At 38.6% G+C, this 22,039-nt stretch overlaps 1 protein-coding gene across 1 annotated transcript in view; it reads left to right on the top strand.

Moving 5' to 3' along the window:
- The window catches only part of LOC126416065 (leucine-rich PPR motif-containing protein, mitochondrial), a 190,843-nt gene that overhangs the window by 20,108 nt on the left and 148,696 nt on the right, over nucleotides 1–22,039 (top strand). Inside the window, exons 3-6 of the mRNA XM_050083541.1 lie at nucleotides 8,714–8,836; nucleotides 13,746–14,013; nucleotides 14,144–14,375; nucleotides 14,612–14,803. Coding sequence (XP_049939498.1) covers nucleotides 8,714–8,836; nucleotides 13,746–14,013; nucleotides 14,144–14,375; nucleotides 14,612–14,803 — 815 coding nt within the window. The remainder of the gene's footprint in view (nucleotides 1–8,713; nucleotides 8,837–13,745; nucleotides 14,014–14,143; nucleotides 14,376–14,611; nucleotides 14,804–22,039) is intronic.

Raw genomic sequence — 22,039 nt, 5'->3', positions numbered from 1 at the left:
TTAACCCATGAACATCTTTATTTAGTTTCCTTTATTTATTCTGTGCGTAGCTAAGGAAATACATGGACTTTACATAGTGTAATGAGCTAAACTGTGCTCATTTCCCATTTATAATAAGTTAGCAAAATGGTAATTATGTAAAGTGGTAGTCTATATAATTGAAATATGTGACTGCTTGATTTGGAAGGAAGATCTTCAGAAAAATCCTGTCATGTTACTTCAGTATCATATCTTCCTATTGTATGCATCCTTGACAAGATTGATACATGAATGAATGAGTTGGAATATTAGCATCACACAGTAAATAAAAAAATGGAAATATTATAGTATCATGCCTAAAAATAATGGCAGTTTTCACATGACACCATGCATCTGTTTCCACACAAGGAAAAAAAGATACACTTAGCTTTTTTACATATCCCTCACAAGATAATACCCTTTAGCTTCCACACAGTTAGATTCTGTATCCCATCCATGAAGAAAGTGGCTCTAGAAGTCACTTCTGACTATAATTCTAGATTCTTCACTTAATGTTCTTTCTAGAAACTTTGTAAACAAGCTTCCATGCAATAAGTGACACCTTTATTCAAAAATTGTTCAGTTATGTTTTTCAAAATTTCCATAGCTCTCATGTGGGTCAAATAAACCTGTTAACATTTGTGCCACCTTTTTTTGTGTACATTCAATATTCCCTGTTAGTCCTATTAGGTATGGGTCCTGCATACTTTAGCAATATTCTGTGGTAGGACACACAGGTGATTTATAAGCAGTCCCCTTTGTGGACTGATTTTTCCATCCCAGTATCCTGCTGCGTAACGAAAGTGTGCCACCTGCTATACCTCTGACTGGGCCTAGGCAATCACTCCATTCCATATTTTGATAGCACCCACCTACATATCGAAAAATAATCATGATAATAAAATAAGATAAATGAGAGCTTGTACAGAAAAATTTAAATGTTTTGTTTTTCTCTATGCTGTTCCGGAGTGGAACAGTAGCGAAACAGCTGGAAAGTGGTTTGATGAACCCTCTGCCACACACTTAATTGTGAATTGCAGAGAAATCATGCTGATATAGATATCCTTACAAATTGTTATACCCCCAGATATTATAGAGGGAAACATTCCCCGTGGGAAAAATGCCTTTACAAATGTCTGCTTGTGTCTGTGTATGTGCGGATGGATATGTGTGTGTGTGTGTGTGTGTGTGTGTGTGTGTGTGTGTGTGTGTGTGTATGTGTGTGTGTGTGTGTGTGTGTGTGCGTGTGTGCGCACGCGAATGTAACCTGTCCTTTTTTCCCCCTAAGGTAAGTCTTTCCGCTCCCGGGATTGGAATGATTCCTTACCCTCTCCCTTAAAACCCACATCCTTTCGTCTTTCCCTCTCCTTCCCTCTTTCCTGATGAAGCAACCGTTGGTTGCGAAATCTTGAATTTTGTGTGTATGTTTGTGTTTGTTTGTGTGTCTATCAACCTGCCACAAATGAAAGCACTGGCGGGTTGATAGACACACAAACATACACACAAAATTCACAACCAACGGTTGCTTCATCAGGAAAGAGGGAAAGACGAAAGGATGTGGGTTTTAAGGGAGAGGATAAGAAGTCATTCCAATCCCGGAAGCGGAAAGACTTACCTTAGGGGGAAAAAAGGACAGTTATACACTCGCATACACACACACATATCCATCCGCACATACACAGACACAAGCAGACATTTGTAAAGGCCTGTCCTTTTTTCCCCCTAAGGGAAGTCTTTCCGCTCCTGGGATTGGAATGACTCCTTACCCTCTCCCTTAAAACCCACATCCTTTCGTCTTTCCCTTTCCTTCCCTCTTTCCTGATGAAGCAACCGTTGGTTGCGAAAGCTTGAATTTTGTGTGTATGTGTTTGTTTGTGTGTTTATCGACCTGCCAGCGCTTTCGTTTGGTAAGTCACATCATCTATGTTTATAGAGGGAAACATTCCACGTGGGAAAAATATATTTAAAAACAACGATGATGTGACTTACCAAACGAAAGCGCTGGCACGTCGATAGACACACAAACAAACACAAATATACACACAAAATTCTAGCTTTCGCAACCAACGGTTGCTTCATCAGGAAAGAGGGAAGGAGAGGGAAAGACGAAAGGATGTGGGTTTTAAAGGAGAGGGTAAGGAGTCATTCCAATCCCGGGAGCGGAAAGACTTACCTTGGGGAAAAAAGGACGGGTATACACTCGCGCGCACACACACACACACACACACACACACACACACACACACACACACATATCCATCCACACATATTCAGACACAAGCAGGTCTGCTTGTGTCTGTATATGTGTGGATGGATATGTGTGTGTGTGTGTGTGTGCGAGTGTATACCCGTCCTTTTTTCCCCCTAAGGTAAGTCTTTCCACTCCCGGGATTAGAATGACTCCTTACCCTCTCCTTTAAAACCCACATCCTTTCGTCTTTCCCTCTCCTTCCCTCTTTCCTGACGAAGCAACCGTTGGTTGCGAAAGCTAGAATTTTGAGTGTATATTTGTGTTTGTGTGTCTATCGACGTGCCAGCGCTTTCGTTTGGTAAGTCACATCATCTTTGTTTTTAGATATATTTTTCCCATGTGGAATGTTTCCCTCAATATCCCGTGTTTTCAAAGCTTAGGCATGTTATTCTTGATCTGGCATTATTCATGGTAATAGGTGGCCAGCTGCCCCTCCTGCTGCCACCTCATCCGCTCTGAGGCAGAATTTGTGTTTGCGTCTAGTGTTATCCCATGTGAAGGTGTAAGAACATTTTTAAACTGTCTGCAAATAGTGTAACTGAGACGGATTGTGCTTACCAGCCCAGTATTCGCGTAGTCAGATGTGGGGAAACAGTTTACAAACCACATCCAGTGTGGTTAGCACACCGACCCTCATTGTTAATCTGTCAGGCAGATATGTCCGAGGGCCAATGTGTCTGCCTTAATCCCGAAATCAGTGTGCTAACTAGCATGGCTATCAGTGTGGGTTGCCCCTAGGTATCTGTGAGTTCACTGACTCCATTTGTGACTCATTCATGTTAATAGGCTAGTATTTCATTATAGGTAAGTGCATCATATGCAAAAAGTGTGAAGTTTCTGAGGTTACTATTGATATTGTCTGTCGGGTCATTGATATAAACTGTGACCAGTTTCAACAAATTTCACTGTTCCACCCCTGATCTGTTAACCATTTAGCATGTCCTTCAAATGAGAAAAGATATATTAATGCAGTGTTGTCGGATGAGGGTTGTAAAGAGCATGGGGAAACAATTCAGAGCCAAGCATGTGCACAGTTTTTATTGTGGCTGTTGCTGTGTGCGAACTGGTGTTAGATTATAAAGGTCATTGTCCTGTTCACATGATGCTTTATTAAAAACTATAACTTCACATACTTGACTACGTGCCTATTTGCCACTGCTGTGATTTTAGATCTTGTGATGGTTGTAAGGCTGAAACATGTAGCCAGTTTTAACAAAGTAGCATGTGAACAAGACATTGCTTTTGTAATCTAATCCAATGCAGAGGTCTCCTCAGCAGGTCCAAACGGCCTGGTTTCACAGAACTGGTGTTAATGGGAAGTACAGGCACACCCTTAGTTGTCCTTGTCACTTTTTTATGAATCGTGACTGTCAGTTTATCTTGCCAGAAGACATAAAAATTTGCACCATTTTTAATTTAACTTTTTGGATGGTCCTCGGCCAGGATCAGTCATTTTGTGTCCCAGAAAATTGCCAGTCTCACTTTAACTATACTGGTGAATGCATATATCATTTTGAGACGTGATTTATTCAATTTACTCATTTCCATTTTTAAATTCTCCTCCGTTCTCTGAGCCATGGAATCTGTCTTGTTTCTCCTCATGACTATATCCTCCTGAGTAGTCTCTCCCTTGTTATCCAAACGCGATACAATTTTAGCTTGAGAATATTTTTCCCAAGAGGATACCATCATGATTAAACCTTGTAGTGGAACTGCGTGCTTCAGGGGAAAAAAAGAAAATAACGGCTCTAACTTCCCCTTGCTTTGTTGTTCACAGTACCTGCACAGCAAGAGCATGTTGAATAGTGTTACAAGATTAGATCAGTCGGTCATCCAGATTGCTGACCCTGCAGCTACTGAAAATGCTGCTCCCCATCTTGAGGAATCACAGGTTATTTTGGCCCCTCCATTGTGGTTGCACCTACAACATGCTTATCTTATCACTCAGGCCTGCTAAACACTCCACCAGGGAAAGGTCCATGGTGTATGGGAGAGGAGGAGGGAGGGGGGGGGGGGGGGGGGAGACAGTGCTGATTCAAAACTGATGCCCAGGAGTTCTGAGACTTGAGCGAAGTTGATTATCTTATCATCGCCGATATTGGTATTCACTGTTGGTCCTTTCGTAATGTGTAGAACATTTTTGGGTGCCCACTTCAATCTCTCTCTCTCTCTCTCTCTCTCTCTCTCTCTCTCTCTCTCTCTCGTATTGAATTAATCGGGCAAAATAAATTCATTGCTATGCAATAAAACATGTACAAATTTAAAAACCATAATTGTAATAGTAGTCATAATTATTGTTTTATTATTGTTGTTATTACCAAGAGGCAAGAAGAGGATTTATTTACTGACTGTTAAAACTGGTTTTACTGTATTGGGGATGATAGGCATATAGGTTGTTATATATATTTTTTAAAAGACTTGAATTTTGTATGGCTTTTTTTATCAGAAGCAGAGGAAATAGAAAGAGATCCAGAGGAGGAGAAGTAAGCTATTCCAAGCCTCGGAGAGGGAGAAACACGATGTACAGGGAGTATAGACAAAGGAACTACTGAGAGGTTTCTTCCTTTCTTTGTGTTTCCCTCCCAAGTTTTTTAGGTGGACTGTTTATTGCCAGATTTTGTTAAAATCTGCAGATTGACTTTTGAACCTTAATTTTTCATCTACATGAGGACTTGTTGAACTTCCAGTTGTAATCTGAAATTTGTTCACAATAGCCATATATTAACCAATCAAAATAACAATTGATTGTTAACCAACACATTTATTACTACTACTCATAATATTAAAGCTGGTACATTTATGTCCATATAAAATGTGGAAACTAAAATGTCATCAGTTTGGTTGCAAACAAAACGAGAATCTTTTATGTTCCTTAATGCTATGTGTGATCTACAAGGTGTGTGAGAAAAGTAATGAGAATGACAACACTGCAAGCGATCTGGCAACTCAGTATTGTTTTATTTCTGTAAACCAGTGTGTTCATTCCTTCAGTTTATTAGAACAAAAACTACAGACCGTCCCATTTTTGGGATATTGGCCAATGCGCTATCCAAATTCACAACCTTATTCTCCATGCATAATATTGTAAGAAACAACTCAAACAATAAATAAAGAATGTTTTAATATTATTGAATGTCTATTCAAACGTAACTGTTGGGTTCAAATTAATGATATGAATATAATAGAGGGAAACATTCCACGTGGGAAAAATATATCTAAAAACAAAGAAGCTGTAACTTACCAAACGAAAGCGTTGGTATGTTGATAGAGACAATAAAAACAATAAAAAACACACACACAAATTTCAAGCTTTCGCAACCCAAGGTTGCTTCGTCTGGAAAGAGGGAAAGACGAAAGGATGTGGGTTTTAAGGGAGAGGGTAAGGAGTCATTCCAATCCCAGGAGTGGAAAGACTTACCTTAGGGGGAAAAATGACAGGTATAAACTCGCGCGCGCCCACACACACACACACACACACACATATACACACATGTCTGCCTGTGTGTGTTCTGAAAAATGTTGGTAGGTGCCGCCACAACTAACTTCTGCTGTAGAATATATGTAGCGCTACACAGGCATGCTTTGCAGGCACAAAGATAAACACTGGCGCTAAACCCTCTGCGTCAGTAAATGAATTTAAAAAAAAAAGGTTGAAGACAAGCTTTTTTCTCCGCTTCGAGTTTCAACCACTGCATTTTCATACATTATCCAACGAAGTAAATACAAATTCCTCATTGCCCATCTTCGAATGTAGCAGCATTTCAATGTACTACGAAAATCCGACTGGCAAGACTGGGATGTTTGTCAATATGGCCAACTCTACATTCTGAATTTTTTCCTACCTGTGAGAAGAGATTGTTCCTTATAGGCAGCTTTATGAATTGTGAATCGCATGCAGTATTCTCTTCACCATAAGAAAATACGAATATAAACGTTTTGCCATGTATTCTTTCGTGTTTGCTGCTAACTCATTTAAATCCTGTCTGCCTAATAAACTACGAAACTAGGGTGGGAGAAAGCAAACGCGGAAGAATGTGCATATCATGTCATGTTTATATTCGTATTATTCTTATGCCTAATAGTGATACAGTCAGAAATGAAGCACGGCAATTGACTAGATTTTTAAATCTAAGACGACTCTAATGTCAGTGCAGAATGTAATGTACTAAAGAGGCATCTGCAAAGATTTTCAAAAGGAGTAAAATTTTTGCTAAACTCTTCTTCAGAACATCTATCATACGCTGTCTATTATTTGGTTCATGCTGATCATTATCAAAGAAAACAGCACTGTAGGTAACAACAAATAGCAGTCTCTTGCCATTGTTTCGCTAATGAGATGATTCCTCTCTCTCTCTCTCTCTTTCTTTCTTTCTTTTTTTAATTGTAAGTGGCGGTAGCGTGCACAAAAGCAAACCAAGCCGCGAGCGGCGACAGGTCGTAAACACGCATTATCAGAATGCGACAAACAATGCATGACACAGTACAGTAATGCATTTTCAGCTTAGAGTGACATAAACACCTATAACAAAGAGAACGGCACTTATCAGATCAAAGAAAAATAAGCAATCAATTCAAACCTGACGAAGTACGCGAAAAAGGAAAGGTACCCGTATAAATACGGACGGAGCACCTGACGCATAGCAATGGCTACCTGGTAAAGCTTAACTGCTAAGCTTTACGACTTGAACCAAACTACTGTAGCTGTATCGTCATTCATTCGACCTAACTTATGTCTCATATTACAATGAACCAACTTTGTTTCGATTTGGAGGTGCGGCCTAAAACTTTTCCCTCCCCTTGAATTTCGAGTCTCAAATTTCAGGTGCGGCTTAGATTCGGGAAATTTTTTTTTTTCCTTCATTTCGAGTCTCATTTTTCAGTTGCGGCTTAGATTTGAGTGCGGCTTAGATTCGAGTAAATACGGTAATCGCCAATTCCACGTAATCATCTTCATTATCACTCCCTTGGTGGTTCTCTAGTTCTGCTAGAATTTCTTCAAGTGTAAGCCCATGCGGCATGTTTTTATCCTGTTGGAATCATAAAATTCGAATATAATATGAAAAAAGTAGATATAAAGAACGTAAAATGCAGTTCTTCTCTGTATAATACGTGTATACAAGAATAGGGCACATCAACGATAAATGATAATGTAACATGCCATTGTCCCATTATTGGGACGCATAAAATATATCGATATTGCACTTACTTGAAAAAATCTGAAGTATACTTAATCTTACACGGACATCCATATGTTCATAACAAACACACCCAGACAACTAAATCACAGCTCATTGTCATCCAGGAGCTACCAGCAGACATACAGTGCTGCCAAGTGCGAGAACAAAAAATCGGCAAGTTTATAATTTTCCTGACATGAAGTAGTTAGAAAAAAGTTATTTATTTTTCATTGATAGGCATTATAGCAGTTAGTTGAATCTACAGGTGCAACAATAAAGGCTAAAAGCTCCATTGCTTACGTAGAAATAAATAAAATATACGCGTCCCAAAAAAGGGACAGTGGCCACTAATGGGTTAAGAGCACAAGCTTTCCACTGGCACAAATCACCTTTGAAAGGCCAAGAACACATTGAAGGTGAACCTCGCTCAGGGTGACCTACAACTTCAAAAAGCAATGAAAATGTCAAACATGTGTGCACTCTTGTGAGATTTTTCCTCCTGGACAAACTGTAGGCCAAAAGTTTTACAAAGATGTCCTTGAAAGACTCAGGAAAAGGGTGAATCGATTGAGACTGGACATTGCAGACAAGTGGATGCTGCATCATGACAAAGCTTCATGTCACATGGCCACATCTGTCATGGAATTTTTGACGTCAAAAGCCATTCGTGTTGTCCCACAGCACCCCTTCACCTGATCTGAGCCACTTGTGACTTTGTTGTTCTTGTTTTTTTTTTTTTGTCTCCCCCCCCCCCCCCTGTGAACTTGAAAAAAGTCTTAAAACAATGTTATTTTGGAACTGTGAACAACATTCAAAAGAATGTAACTGACTTCTTAAAGGCCCTACTAGTTGAAGCCTTTCAGCACTGCTACCAAGAGTGGGATTAATGACTCTGCCAGTGTTTAGCTGCCAAAGGGAACTACTTTGAAGGGGACAAAACTGTTATTTGTTGATAAAAAAAATCAGTCTGATTACTTTTCTCTCACACCTTGTGATGTCATGTGAGGTAACTGAAGTCATTTTGAAGTATTTGTGCTTGAACCAACAATTATAGTGCCTGGATTAAAATAGATCTCATTCTGGCAATTGTTGTCAGAGTATTGCAAACTTTTGGTTGTCAAGAATTGTGTGTATCATTTCACACAAACTTCATATGTATGAATCTAAAAGTTTTATTTATTTCTTGCTGTTTACTGCATATTGAAATTCAGAATGACATTTGTGTTATGAGTAATGACATTTGTGTTTATGAGTATTGTGTGCACAGGTTGCGCCACAAGCACTCAGTCTCTTCTGATTATACGATGCTGTGGAAACCTTGTACCTGAAGAATCTCCTGAGGTGAGGACAAAAATAGTGAATGAAGTATGGAAAACATTAGAAAACCTAGGTAAGTTCAAGAATATTGTGTTTTTATTGTGCATTCATTTCCAATTTGCAACTTTGTTCTTCTCTCTTGTGGCATATCAAGCTACAACCAAATAATGATAGTGAAAGACTGTAGTTTTTCTGCAGAAGCTGACTGAGAAATACGTAGAAAAGGTGAGATGTTTCCCTCGCATCTTTTCCTGCTCTGACATTCCACCGGCTCTCTTGCTCTTTGTGACTCTCCTTTCCTTGAATAGCCTCATTCCTTCCAATCCCTTTCTCTTTCTTTTTCATACGATGAGGGCTAGATTTAGACATGGCTGCCAACTATTAAGGATTAAGGATTGTCTGTAATTGTTGTGAATTTATCAGCTTAATCATGGAGTTATGGGAAATTACTAAAAATTACAGAAGGAGGTACTTCACAAATCAGAAAATGTACTACTCGTTAAATGTACATAATGATTTTCTCAGTACATAATAAAGCTGTCTATGAATAATTTCATCACCACAGTTTACTAAGATAGTTTACATTGAGTGGCGATGAAAATGTTCAAGGCATTTGTCTGTAAGCTGTGGCAGTTTTTCTAACCAGATGACATTCTTAATCTCTTGAGCAAACAGCTGCTAAGGAAAGAACTACCTGGAAAAAATGCACTTCATCTGTATGTGACAATGCAAATACAGTGGTGAGACATATATGTAAGAGGAGTTGCTGCTTTCTTGAAGAAAGTACAACCACACATAATGATACAAATTTATTCCTGCCACTGGCTTCATATATATCTGCACAAACAGGTGTGTAAAGCCTTGAACATTTTCATACTGAATAATTTGTAATGCATCGTCACTATTGTCTGAAAAAAGTTCAAAAAGACACTACTGTTAAACTCAAATATGCGTAACACTGAACTCTATAAAATCGGATGTTTTTTGACTATGCAGCTGTTTGTGTAAACATTGTACATACTCATACTTCACATAATGAGCATTTCAGTAAACTCTAATAGATGGCTCTTAATTGTACTTCATTTATTTGACTGCTCTGTATTTTCAAAAATACATTAAGCTTTCAGCCTTTGATTTTTGTGCACAAGATGGCCCCCTTTGATCCAACCTGTATAAAGAATAAGTGAACAGTGGAAACCTCTGGCAAAAATTTGTCAATGAGGAAACTGCAAAAAAATAAGATTTCCCACTTATGTAGACTACACCCTATTCTAAATGAACCAGGGACCTAGAAATGATGGAGAGGCTTCGTCCCGCCAGAGTCCTCAGTGGTTCATAACCCCACAACAGGCCACAGCAGTCCCCCAACCCCCAGAGTCCTCAGTGGTTCATAACCCCACAACAGGCCACAGCAGTCCCGCAACCCTAGGGTTATTGTGTGGTTCGGCCCCCAGTGGGCCCCCCCTGGGAACATCTCATGCCAGACGAGTGAACCCCAAATGTTTGCATGGTTAAGTAATGATGGTGCACGCGTATGTGGAGACTGTATTTGCGCAGCAATCACTTACGTAGCGTAACTGCCTTCCTGCTCGGGAAGCAGCATGTTAGACCGTGCGGCTAGCCGGGCAAAAGATCCAGTTACTAAACTATATTTTTCTTTCTTTTTTGCACAATATTCTTGTGTTATTTACCAAAGCACATGGAATCCTTCAGAAAAATGAGCCAGTAATCCATGAACTTCACAGCATCGTAAATACCTTATTTACAGATTTCATTGTGAGATTTATCAAACCTTGGGCGGTATATATGTCTGGTTGTCTGTTGGAACTGAAGTTTCGGAGGGGGGGGGGGGGATCAAAAAGGGAATAAGATACTGTCTTTGATGTAGGCACTAGAAGCTACCGGGTTTTACAAAGATATCAGAAGTCTTTTCATCAACTTATGCAGCCACATCAAAGAACAGCTTTTGCTAGATGATGACTTATTTTAAAAAAACCTGTTTACATTGTTTTTTATTTCTGGAAAATCTTTATTTATGGTCAGGAAGTGTCTGAAACAGCATTTAAAGCCTGAAATCAGGTATAATTTTTAAAATTTTCTGGACAAGGCCCCCCAAGCCTGCCTCCGTATTTACTATGTGATTACTGACAACATCTTCCGTAAGTTGGCAGCTATGTTTACCTGTAGGTCATGTAGGCCTTGGGTGTAGGCACTGAGAGAACTATAAAAAATTACGTAATTTGAAAATATGGAAGTCAGGGTTGTAGTGTTGATGCTAGCATAGAATTTAGTTCATAGTTGAGTTCAGTTGGAGTGTGATTGATAATGTCGCTAGTTGCAACAGCTGTACATCTACGTTTCACATCAACTCCTGTATGATTTGACAATGCTTTATCAGTATTCATTGCTGTGCTTCTTCTGTCTTAAAATAGTAGGCTATCCAACAGTGAGTGGCCTGAACTAGCTAAATGGTGTTCAAAATAGGAAACGGACTTATTGAATGAAAAATGGAAATAATGTTAAAGCTGAAAGATTTGGTAAATACTTTTCTAAGCCTATGAATGCAAATTTGAAAAACTCAATCAGTAGTAGTAATATTAATGGTCCAGGTGTAATTTAACACCATTTAATGAAAGCCGTGGTGGCTGTGAAATGTGTGGCAACAGTGGTGGAAGAGTTAAAGAGTTGAGGCAACTTTGTTTTTGGTGCTGATACTGAAGAGGCTTGTGATGGTGATACGGAGTTTCCAACATTAGGAAACAAGAAAATAGAAGCGGTGACTAGAAAAGTTGTGAAGTGTGTCATGAAGGTCGAAAATAAAGGAGAATTCCTTGTCACAGACTCCTGGAAAATTTCAGTGATCCAAGAATTGTTTCCATTCAAATGGAATTTGATTCAGTTGACTATGCTTGTATTGTAAGGTAGTTGGGGAAGTGCTGAAATGTTTTTCATAGACAAACATTCACCCTCCATAAACACAGTGTGGGTCCACACGTTGTCATGATGAATGATACAAGCACACTGGGTTGAATGATGTATGTGCATGACTTGCTTTGTCACACGTTCAAATACTTGTCTGCCCAATGCATTCCATGATGACTTCTCTACTGTCAAAAAACATTAGTGAGCATGGTGTTACTCCTGGTTCTACTAGTAAACAAATTTCATTAATGCTTATGAAATATTCAAGAAAATTCAATTTATTTGTCGAACAACCAGTCTATTCTTGTGAAACTGAGTTGTACATATTTTTCCGATCGTCAGTCAAAACTTGGGGAATACATTAAGTACACACATTTCTCATGTGAAAGTGCTCATAAAAGGTGCACTTAACATATTTTTTTGGCAGTACAACAATATTAGTGATCATTCTAAGACTGAGACTTTTATCTTAAGAGGGGTTGTTGTGGAATGGCCTTCTTTAATATTCTTCTGGCTTGTATGATTTGATTTGAAGATCACTGCCCCAACATCAATTTCTCAAAAACGGATGGGAAGGGAGAGTTTGAAAATTTTCTATCAGTGATGTGTGTAAACTATAAAACAGTTGAAGCCTTCTGCAAACAGAATCATCCACTGCTTAGCCGAGTGTTATAATCCTAGTCTTCAAATCACAATGACATTTGTTTGATTCTTCCAGGAAGTAAATATTTTTTTTTCTTTTACTTGAATTTATATTAATTGCATTATCAAATTGACAATATTAGGAAAAGAATAGATAGCTACTCACTGTAAAGATGACTCACTCAGCTGCGGACAAGCCCAGCAAAAAGACTGTTACACATTACAGCTTTTGTCCAGTGCCTTTTTCAGCAAAGAAAACACACACATTCACACAAGCAAGCACACCTCGTGCACGTTTGACCACTATTACCAGCGGTAGCAGTAATTTGTACATGAGATGTGCTTGCTTATGTGTATGTGATTTCTTTGCTGAAGAAGGTTTTCACAGAAAACTAAATTGTAACAGTCTTTTGATTGTGCCTGTCTGCAAATCAGTGGGTCATCTTTACGGTGAGTAGCAATCTGTCATTTTCCTGATATTGTTGATATTCCAACATGAAACTTCAGTTTTTTTTATTATCAAATTGAGAAGTTAATAGCAAATATTGATCCACATTTTTTAAATAAAAGTAACTTTTTTGTTTTTATTTATTAATCACGTTCATTATACATTGAAATTGGTAACAAAACCACAGAATGTCTTATCGTTAAATGAAAAATTTTGTATATCAATAACACTTTTGTTCATATACTTTTGAAAAAGTATAAAACGAAAAAGTATTTAATTTTGTATTTGATGTTTTGGATTTTTGTATCAAGTTTTAATTTATTGTGAATACTTTCATTTTCATGCAGTTAATAATTAACTATGAAACATGTAATACTTATTAAAAATTATGAGTCAGTATTTGTTATTAACAATCCAATTTGAAAAAAAAAATATAGAATTTTTTTAAAAAGTAAAAAAAAAAGTAATATTGCTTCTAGCAGGTATCCAATACGCTTCCTTTCAGTCTGAAGAGTAGAATGAGACACACTCTACTACTGATGATTCTGTTGATAAGAGCTCCTTAGTTCAATACATTTTATCTGATGTTGGTATTGAGAGACATTCAGTCAATCGTTTGGCTTCTTGCTCTTTTATGATGCCCTTTATACCAGTGAAACACTTAAACTGATGTCAGAGCTTCTGTGACATAGTGTTTGTAATTTTTTTTAATATTTCATTCCCCTCTGTTTGAGTTTCACACGACACTCAAAACGTTTGGGGCAGACATTGTGTCAACCTGCTTACACGTTGTATATGAACTTTTAGTTTCATTTAAATTTCCATTCTTTACAAACTGATATTTTGGACAATTTGTGCAAGTTAATGTTCACAATTTTATAACATTGCTTATATTTTATCTTCGTTGTTCAGTTCTTTGTCAGAAATAGTTTATCTTTCAATTTTGTAATTTCCTTTTTTTCTGTCTTAGGGGTACCCTTGGACATCAGCCATTACAATGCATTGCTTCGTGTTTATTTGGAGAATGAACATGAATTTTCCCCTACTGAATTTCTTGCTGATCTTGAGCAGAAGGGTGTTGAGCCAAACCGTGTTACTTATCAGAGACTTATAGCTCGATATTGCCAACGGGGAGACATTGAAGGTGCCACAAGAATTTTAGAATTCATGAGGGAAAAACAGCTTCCAGTCAATGAAAATGTATTTAATGCTCTTATCATGGGACATTCCAGGGCTGAGTAAGAGCTTTTTTGTTTTTATCATTTTTCTTCATGCTGTCTGATATATAAGAAGTTGAATTATAACAGCGAAATTTATTTTGTGAAAAATCCTCTCAAATTATTTAAATTATTTGATTGTGTTTTCTAGCGACATGGAGAGTGCTGTTGCTATCTTGGGTGTAATGCGACAGGCTGGACTTGAACCTAGCTCAGACACATACACTACATTGTTGTGTGGATATGCTAAACGTGGAGACATTGACTCCATAAGAAAAGTCTTTGCAGAAAGTCAAGAAAAAAATGTGTTTCTTTTAGATAAAGATTTTATGGAAATAATTTACGAACTTGCTGTCAATGGGCATGACAAATTTATTGATGAAGTAAGTATGCCCAAAACCTCAAGTAAATGCATAACTTTTTTTCAAAGTTACTCACACGTCTTACGTTACAAACATACTTACGGTGCACTCACCTCTGTCTTTGTATTCAGTTCGTATTCATATCAGTAAATGTTGTACTTGTAAATGTTTGGATGATCATGTCCATGTAATGCAGTTTAAGTACATTGTACCTCTAAAGATATGTGGCAGTTTCTGTTTGTTTTGTTTTCATGTAGATCATTGACAAGATGCAGCAGTTGGCAGGCTATAACCAAGATGCTATTAATTTAATTCTACGGCTAGTTAATCATGGCAAGGAAGAAATAGCCATGAAGATATTGAAGACAATGCCTCCACCAGTGGTTCCTGAAGGGCACTCATTTTCGGCTGGAAATTTTTTCATAAAGCAGCTAATTCATGTAAACCGGGTAAGCTGCCAAGAATGTGTACATAGAAGAAATGAATGAGAAATTCATACATAAAGAAGCTGCTACAGGGTTTTGGTAGTACATTGTGATTGAGAAAATCACAAAAATGTAAAAAAAAAAAAATGGAAAATAGTGTGTCATAATAGTTTTGTTATTAAGTTGAAGAGATCAGTTATCCGAAGTACTTCTTTTATTCGCCATATGTTGTCTTTTTATGAAATCAAGAGAGACAAGCATGATGTTAATTGTGGGGGTGCGTAGTTGGGTGAGGTGTAGATAGCTAAATGCAATTATATTTCAAATAAAATCATCTAAGTGGCGTAAAACCTTTTTTTAAGTTAATTTCATGTCTGAATATGAGCTGGAGAGAAGTGTGTGGTGGTTGTTTTATGTACTAGTGTACTTGTAGCACAGTAAATACACTTAAACTAAAAGACTCAATCCTGAAGTGTTTGTGTGATTTTTTTCTAGAATTTAATTTAATTTTTACTCAGTTCATGAGTGGTATTTTTGATAAATGTGAAGCTGCACTGTGGTTTGTATTTCACGTTAAACTGCAGATCTTTGTACAGTTGCCTTAGTGAGCTGGCCATTGGCTTACAAGGGGGGAAGGTGTTGGGTAGGTCTCACTGGTTTGGCTCACACTGTTGAGTAGAAGCAGGAAGATGACCCTTTTAGGTTCCTAGAATATCTTGCCTGAGTGGGCCATGGGAAAAGAGAAAATGCTCTCTAAAGATTTTGGAGTAAAATTGAAAGTATTTTAAGTTACACTGTTAGTGTCAGTGTTGTAGCACAATGGTCAAATGACCGATTGCCAATTCCCAACTCTGTTTTATCACTGCTTCCTTATTATTTTTATTTTTTTGTTGTCACACTGTTAAAATATTACTTATAAAATTTAAATAAACTCCAACAGTTCAGTTTATATACGTAAAATTAGCATATTCATGTTGTTGTTGTTGTTGTTGTTGTGGTCTTCAGTCCTGAGACTGGTTTGATGCAGCTCTCCATGCTACTCTATCCTGTGCAAGCTGCTTCATCTCCCAGTACTTATTGCAACCTACATCCTTCTGAATCTGATTAGTGTATTCATCTCTTGGTCTCCCTCTTCGATTTTTACTCTCCACACTGCCCTCCAATACTAAATTGGTGATCCCTCGATGTCTCAGAACATGCCCTACCAACTGATCCCTTCTTCTAGTCAAGTTGTGCCACAAGCTCCTCTTCTCCCCAATTCTATTCAATACCTCCTCATTAGTTATGTGATCTACCCATCTAATCTTCAGCATTCTTCTGTAGCACCACATTTCAAAAGCTTCTATTCTCTTCTTGTCCAAACTATTTATCGTCCATGTTTCACTTCCATACATGGCTACACTCCATACAAATACTTTCATAAACGACTTCCTGGCACTTAAATCTATACTCGATGTTAACAAATTTCTCTTCTTGAGAAACACTTTCCTTGCCATTGCCAGTCTACATTTTATATCCTCTCTACTTCGACCATCATCAGTTATTTTGCTCCCCAAATAGCAAAGCTCCTTTACTACTTTAAGTGTCTGATTTCCTAATCTAATTCCCTCAGCCAGTTCAGTTAAGATTAAATAATTGGTATGTTTGTGCAATTAATTTACATAACTGTGTGAAATTTTGAATGAAAGTAAAAGTTCCGAAAATTGTAGCAATTAATTATTATTAGTAGTTAAAATTTTTATGGTGATACTCGTTGAAGAAACATTTGAAACACAAATATTGTTCACACTGTACACATTTTTGAAAGCATTTTTTGAGCAGAAACATTTTTTCTGAAATATGCGTCAGCAGATAGCATACTTTATTCAAAGTTTTTAAATTAAGGTCTTTTTTTTAAAATTAAGATCCTTCCTCTGTGATTTTGAAGCATTCCAAGTATGACAACTCATTGGGGTTAAAACAGGAGTGCTGAATTGATGCTGCATGTTCAAATGTACGCTACTGGCCATTAAAATTGCTACACCAAGAAGAAATGCAGATGATGAACGGGTATTCATTGGACAGATATATTATACTAGAACTGACATGTGATTACATTTTCACGCAATTTGGGTGCATAGATCCTGAGAAATCAGTACCCAGAACAACCACCTCTGGCTGTAATAACAGTCTTGATACGCCTGGGCTTTAAGTCAAACAGAGCTTGAATGGCGTGTACAGGTACAGGTGCCCATGCAGCTTCAACACGATACCACAGTTCATCAAGAGTAGTGACTGGCGTATTGCGACGAGCCAGTTGCTTGGCCACCATTGACCAGGCGTTTTCAACTGGTGAGATATCTGGAGAATGTGCTGACCAGGGCAGCAATCGAACATTTTATGTATCCTGAAAGGCCCGTACAGGATCTGCAACATGCGGTCGTGTATTATCCTGCTGAAATGCAGGGTTTCGCAGGGGTCGAATGAAGGGTAGAGCCACGGGTCGTAACACATCTGAAATGTCATGTCCACTGTTCACAGTGCCATCAATGCGAACAAGAGGTGACCGAGACATGTAACCAATGGCACCCCATACCATCATGCCGCGTGATACGCCAGTATGGCAATGACGAATACACACTTCCTATGTGCATTCACTGCAATGTCGCCAAACACAGATGCGACCATCATGATGCTGTATACAGAACCTGGATTCATCCGAAAAAATGATGTTTAGCCATTCGTGCACCTAGGTTCGTCGTTGAGTACACCATCGCAGGCGCTCCTGTCTGTGATGCAGCGTCAAGGGTAACCGCAGCCATGGTCTGCGAGCTGATAGTCCACGCTGCTGCAAACGTCATCGAACTGTTCTTGCAGATGGTTGTTGTCTGGCTAACGCCCCCATCTGTTGACTCAGGGTCGAGGCGTGGCTGCACGATCCGTTACAGCCGTGCGGATAAGATGCCTGTCATCTCGACTGCCAGTGATACGAGGCTGTTGGGATCCAGCACAGTGTTTCATATTACCCTCCTGAACCCACCGATTCCATATTCAGCTAACTGTCATTGGATCTCGACCAACACGAGCAGCAATGTCGCGATATGATAAACCACAATCGCAGTAGGCTACATTCTGACCTTTATCAAAGTCGGAAACGTGATGTTACGCATTTCTCCTCCTTACACGAGGCATCACAACAACGTTTCACCAGGCAACGCCGGTCAACTGCTGTTTTTGTATGAGAAATTGGTTGGAAACTTTCCTCATGTCAGCACGTTGCAGGTGTCGCCACCGGTGCCAACCTTGTGTGAATGCTCTGAAAAGCTAATCATTTGCATATCACAACATCTTCTTCCGTCGGTTAAATTTCACGTCTGTAGCACGTCATCTTCATGGTGTAACAATTTTAATGGCCAGTAGTGTATTTTAATTGCATATTCTGTTGACAGTAATGCTCACAGTTGTTGTAGCAACTCAGGAAGACTCTGTAGTCTTTTAATTATATTTTTGACTTGATGATAGAAATATACATCACAGGATTGAGCAAGAGGAGTATGTTTGGGTGGAAAGATCTTCATAATACACATTACTTTGTCTTCCTCATTGATTAATGTCTCCTCATACAATGTCAAATCTACTCGGCCACCCCATGTATCCACCAATAGAATGACTTTGGTCTTTGCAACTTTTGGTTTTAATATTGTTTCTAACAATTTTGCCTAAAGCTCTTTTGTTAGTTTCCCTGGCTTGGGTAAAGTAACAACAACATTCTTACATTCTTCCTCTAATTTCTTGATGGTACTAGCAACTTGAGGACCAAGTATAGGACCAAGTATATTGGCAGGCTCTTGCATACATAAAAATACAAGGAGTAACAGTTTACCTGAAGCACTCCTAATGCATGGTTTTGGGGACCTTGAGCTTTTTCGCTAAAATGGTGTTTGCATCCTTGGAATTCAGTGTCCTGTTATATGTTGATGCATACTGACATTCATTCTATTCAGTGTTAATTATGTAATAAAAGTTGAAATTTGGCATTATATGAGGTCTATTCAAAAAATTCTGGAACATTCGTTTTTTCTTGTCTGTCGTGTGTTGGAGTGAAATGCGGTTGGCATTGCTGCGCATTTGGGTGTTTAATGCATAACTGCCAGAAGGTTCATTGTTGTACATCTGTTAGCTATTGTTCTGTGCTGTATTGAGTAGAATGTTTTGTCACACAGTTTGCGAATTTCGAGATGGCAGAGTTAGAGAAGCATTGCATCTGCATGTAATTTTGCGTGAAATACGAGAAAACCTTCACAGACACACACCAAATGATGCAGGAACCCTAGAGTGATCAGTGCTTAAGCCATATTTGGTGTTATGAATAGTTCATGTGGTTTATAAATGGCCAGATCGAAGCCAAAGATGACCCTCATTCAGGATGCCCTTCGATGTCTGCGGACGACACCTGTGTCAGAAACATGAGTGAAATTGTGCATGCCAATCGAAGATTGACTGTCCGAGAGATTGCAGAAGAATGTGACATTTCAGTTGGATCATGTAATATCCTGACACAGCATCTTGGAATGCATCATGTTGTCACCAAGTTCGTCCCATGGCTCATGAGTCAAGATCAAGAAGACCTTTGCCTCACAATCTATGAAGGGCTTTTGGACCACACAAATGAGAACAAGATGTTCCTTAAGAGAATCATAACTGTTGAAGAGATGTGGGTCTATGATTATTATGTTGAGACCAAGGGTCAATCTTCACAATTGGTCGGATAAGTTTTTCCAATAACAAAAAAATGTCATCAGGTCAGTCCAAAATTTCAAAGCCATGCTGATAGTTTTCTTTGACTTTGAAGGATTAGTTCATCATGAATTTGTGCCACAAGGACGAACTGTTAGCCAGCAGTATTGTCAGGACATGTTGCGATGCCTGTGAGAAAATCTGAGAAGGAAACAGCCTGAAATGTGTCAAGATAATTCATGGCTCTTGCATCATGATAATGCACTGGCACATTCATCCCTGTTGGTGCATGACTTGCACAAAAAACGAAATTACTGTGCTGATGCAACGTCTGTACTCTCCAGACCTGGCACCTCCGGACCTTTTTTTTTTAATTTACAAAGTTGAAAACCCCATTGAAAGGATGAAGATTTACAAAATAGATGAGCCGAAAGAAAATTTGCAGATGGCGCTGTGCACGACCCAGCAAGAGGGCTATCAAGACTACTTTCGGAAGTGGAAATGGTGTCAGGAGTGGCGTATTAATTGTGGAGGAGAGTATTTTGAGGGAGAACCATGCACAATAAGTAAAAGGTAAGCGAAGAAAAATTTTGTGGACAAAGTTCTGGAATTTTTAGAACAGGCTTTGTATGTCTTGTCTGTATGCAGAACTTTTCTGTGGCTATGACTATTTCTTCCAAAGTTGCAACATAATTTTGGCTGATGAATTTGGTGATTTTTTTGCTGCCTTATTGAATATTTATCTTTGAAGTTTTCTTTACTCAGGCATCACTACCAATAAAGAGAAATTCATGTGACAAATATGGGAATGCATAACTGAATTGAATGTGTTAATTGTATGTACATAAATTGAATTATTTAAATATATTTGATTTCTATAATTACAATATTACGAAGAGGGAAGATTGTTGCTCACCATTTAGAAGAGATGTTGAGATGCAACAAACAGACTGCCATACATGTTGAGCTATTGGCCGCAAGGCCTTTTTCTAAGTAGACGAAACACACACTTTCACACAAACACACTCACACATGACCACTGTCTCTGGCCACTGTGGCCAGACCATAATAATGAACACTGCAAGGATTTTTTTTTAAAAAAAGGTGGAGGGTGGTGCAGCGAGAATCAGTCACCTTGGCAAATTGGCAGTGGTGTGCTAGACCATTGCGCTAAGGCACTGACAAGAACAAAGTTGCTTAAAATCCCATACACTCTATTCAAAAATCTTTGGAGAACATTTTCTCTTTTCCTATGGCTCACTCAGGCCCGATATTCTTGGCACTTGGTAGGATTATCTACCTTCTTCTACTCACACAGTTTGAGCCAAATCAGTGAGACCCAGCCCGCACCCTACCCTTGTTAGAGGAGCACAAGGATGTGTCACCATCTGCAGCAATAAGCTGTAAGTTTCAATTCAGTCTATCTTTTCCATATTGTTGTTATTCCACCCTGGACTTTCCATTGTTTGTTTTTTCTTAAATAAGTGTGGTGTGGGTATTGCAATTGTTCTTATAACCCATTCAAATTGTTAATGTCGAAACCATGCAGAATACGAGGGTTGGATCTTGAATAGTGGCAACTATTTATTCACAACCGATACAAAAGAGTTACATGTTTGCACCTGTTACTGTCCTTCAGAGTAGTCACCAGCATTGTATAGAACCCGTTGCCAGCGATGTGGCATACATAGTACACCATTAGCAGAGCCTGTTCTATTGATTGTACGAATGGAACGGTCTAAAGTTATGGTGATTCTCATGTATGCATTACGTTCCTCCAGGGCAGACAGTCAGTGCACAGTATTACTGTACATTTTTGGAGCATCACCTGCGACCAGCTTTGCGAAAGAAGCGGCGACACTTTCTGCGCAACCCACCCATAATTTTGCACAACAATTCACAGGTGCATACAGTCCAAGCTATGGCTGCTCTGTTCGGTCGATGGGACTTGAAAGTACTGTACCACCCACTATACTCTGTGGACTTAAGTCCTTGTGACTTTGATTTCATTCCTAAGATGAAGGAACCACTTTGTGGCATTCACTTCAGAACTGTTCCAGAGATTCAACAGTCAGTAGACAACTCCATTCGCACCATCAACAGAACAGGCTCTGCTAACGGTATATTACACCTCCCACATTGCTGGCAATGGGTTCTACACAATGCTGGTGACTACTTTGAAGGACAGTAACAGGTGCAAACATGTAACTTTTTTGTATTGGTTGTGAATAAATAGTTGCACTATTTAAGTTCCAACCCTCGTGTAAAGGTATGTTTTAATCTACACAGAATACATATTCAACATGTGTAATGAATGACATAAATGCTGATTTAGAGATGAGTGTTTTGGAGTGGTAAACGAATGATAAATTGTTAACATCAAATAAAAATTTAAGTGTTATGAAGACTTTACAACTGCAGGTGCTACTCCCGCTGTCTGGGGCATTCCAATCAGAGACAGGAGGTGCAGTCAGCATAGGAATATTTCTCTCCTCAATTCAATGGGAATAGCAATGGGCTGTTTCATGAGTTGGAATTTGTATC

Source organism: Schistocerca serialis, chromosome 8 (assembly GCF_023864345.2).
Source record: "Schistocerca serialis cubense isolate TAMUIC-IGC-003099 chromosome 8, iqSchSeri2.2, whole genome shotgun sequence".
NCBI classification, from domain to species: Eukaryota; Metazoa; Arthropoda; class Insecta; order Orthoptera; family Acrididae; genus Schistocerca; species Schistocerca serialis.
This window is presented reverse-complemented; position numbering and strand designations above follow the sequence as displayed.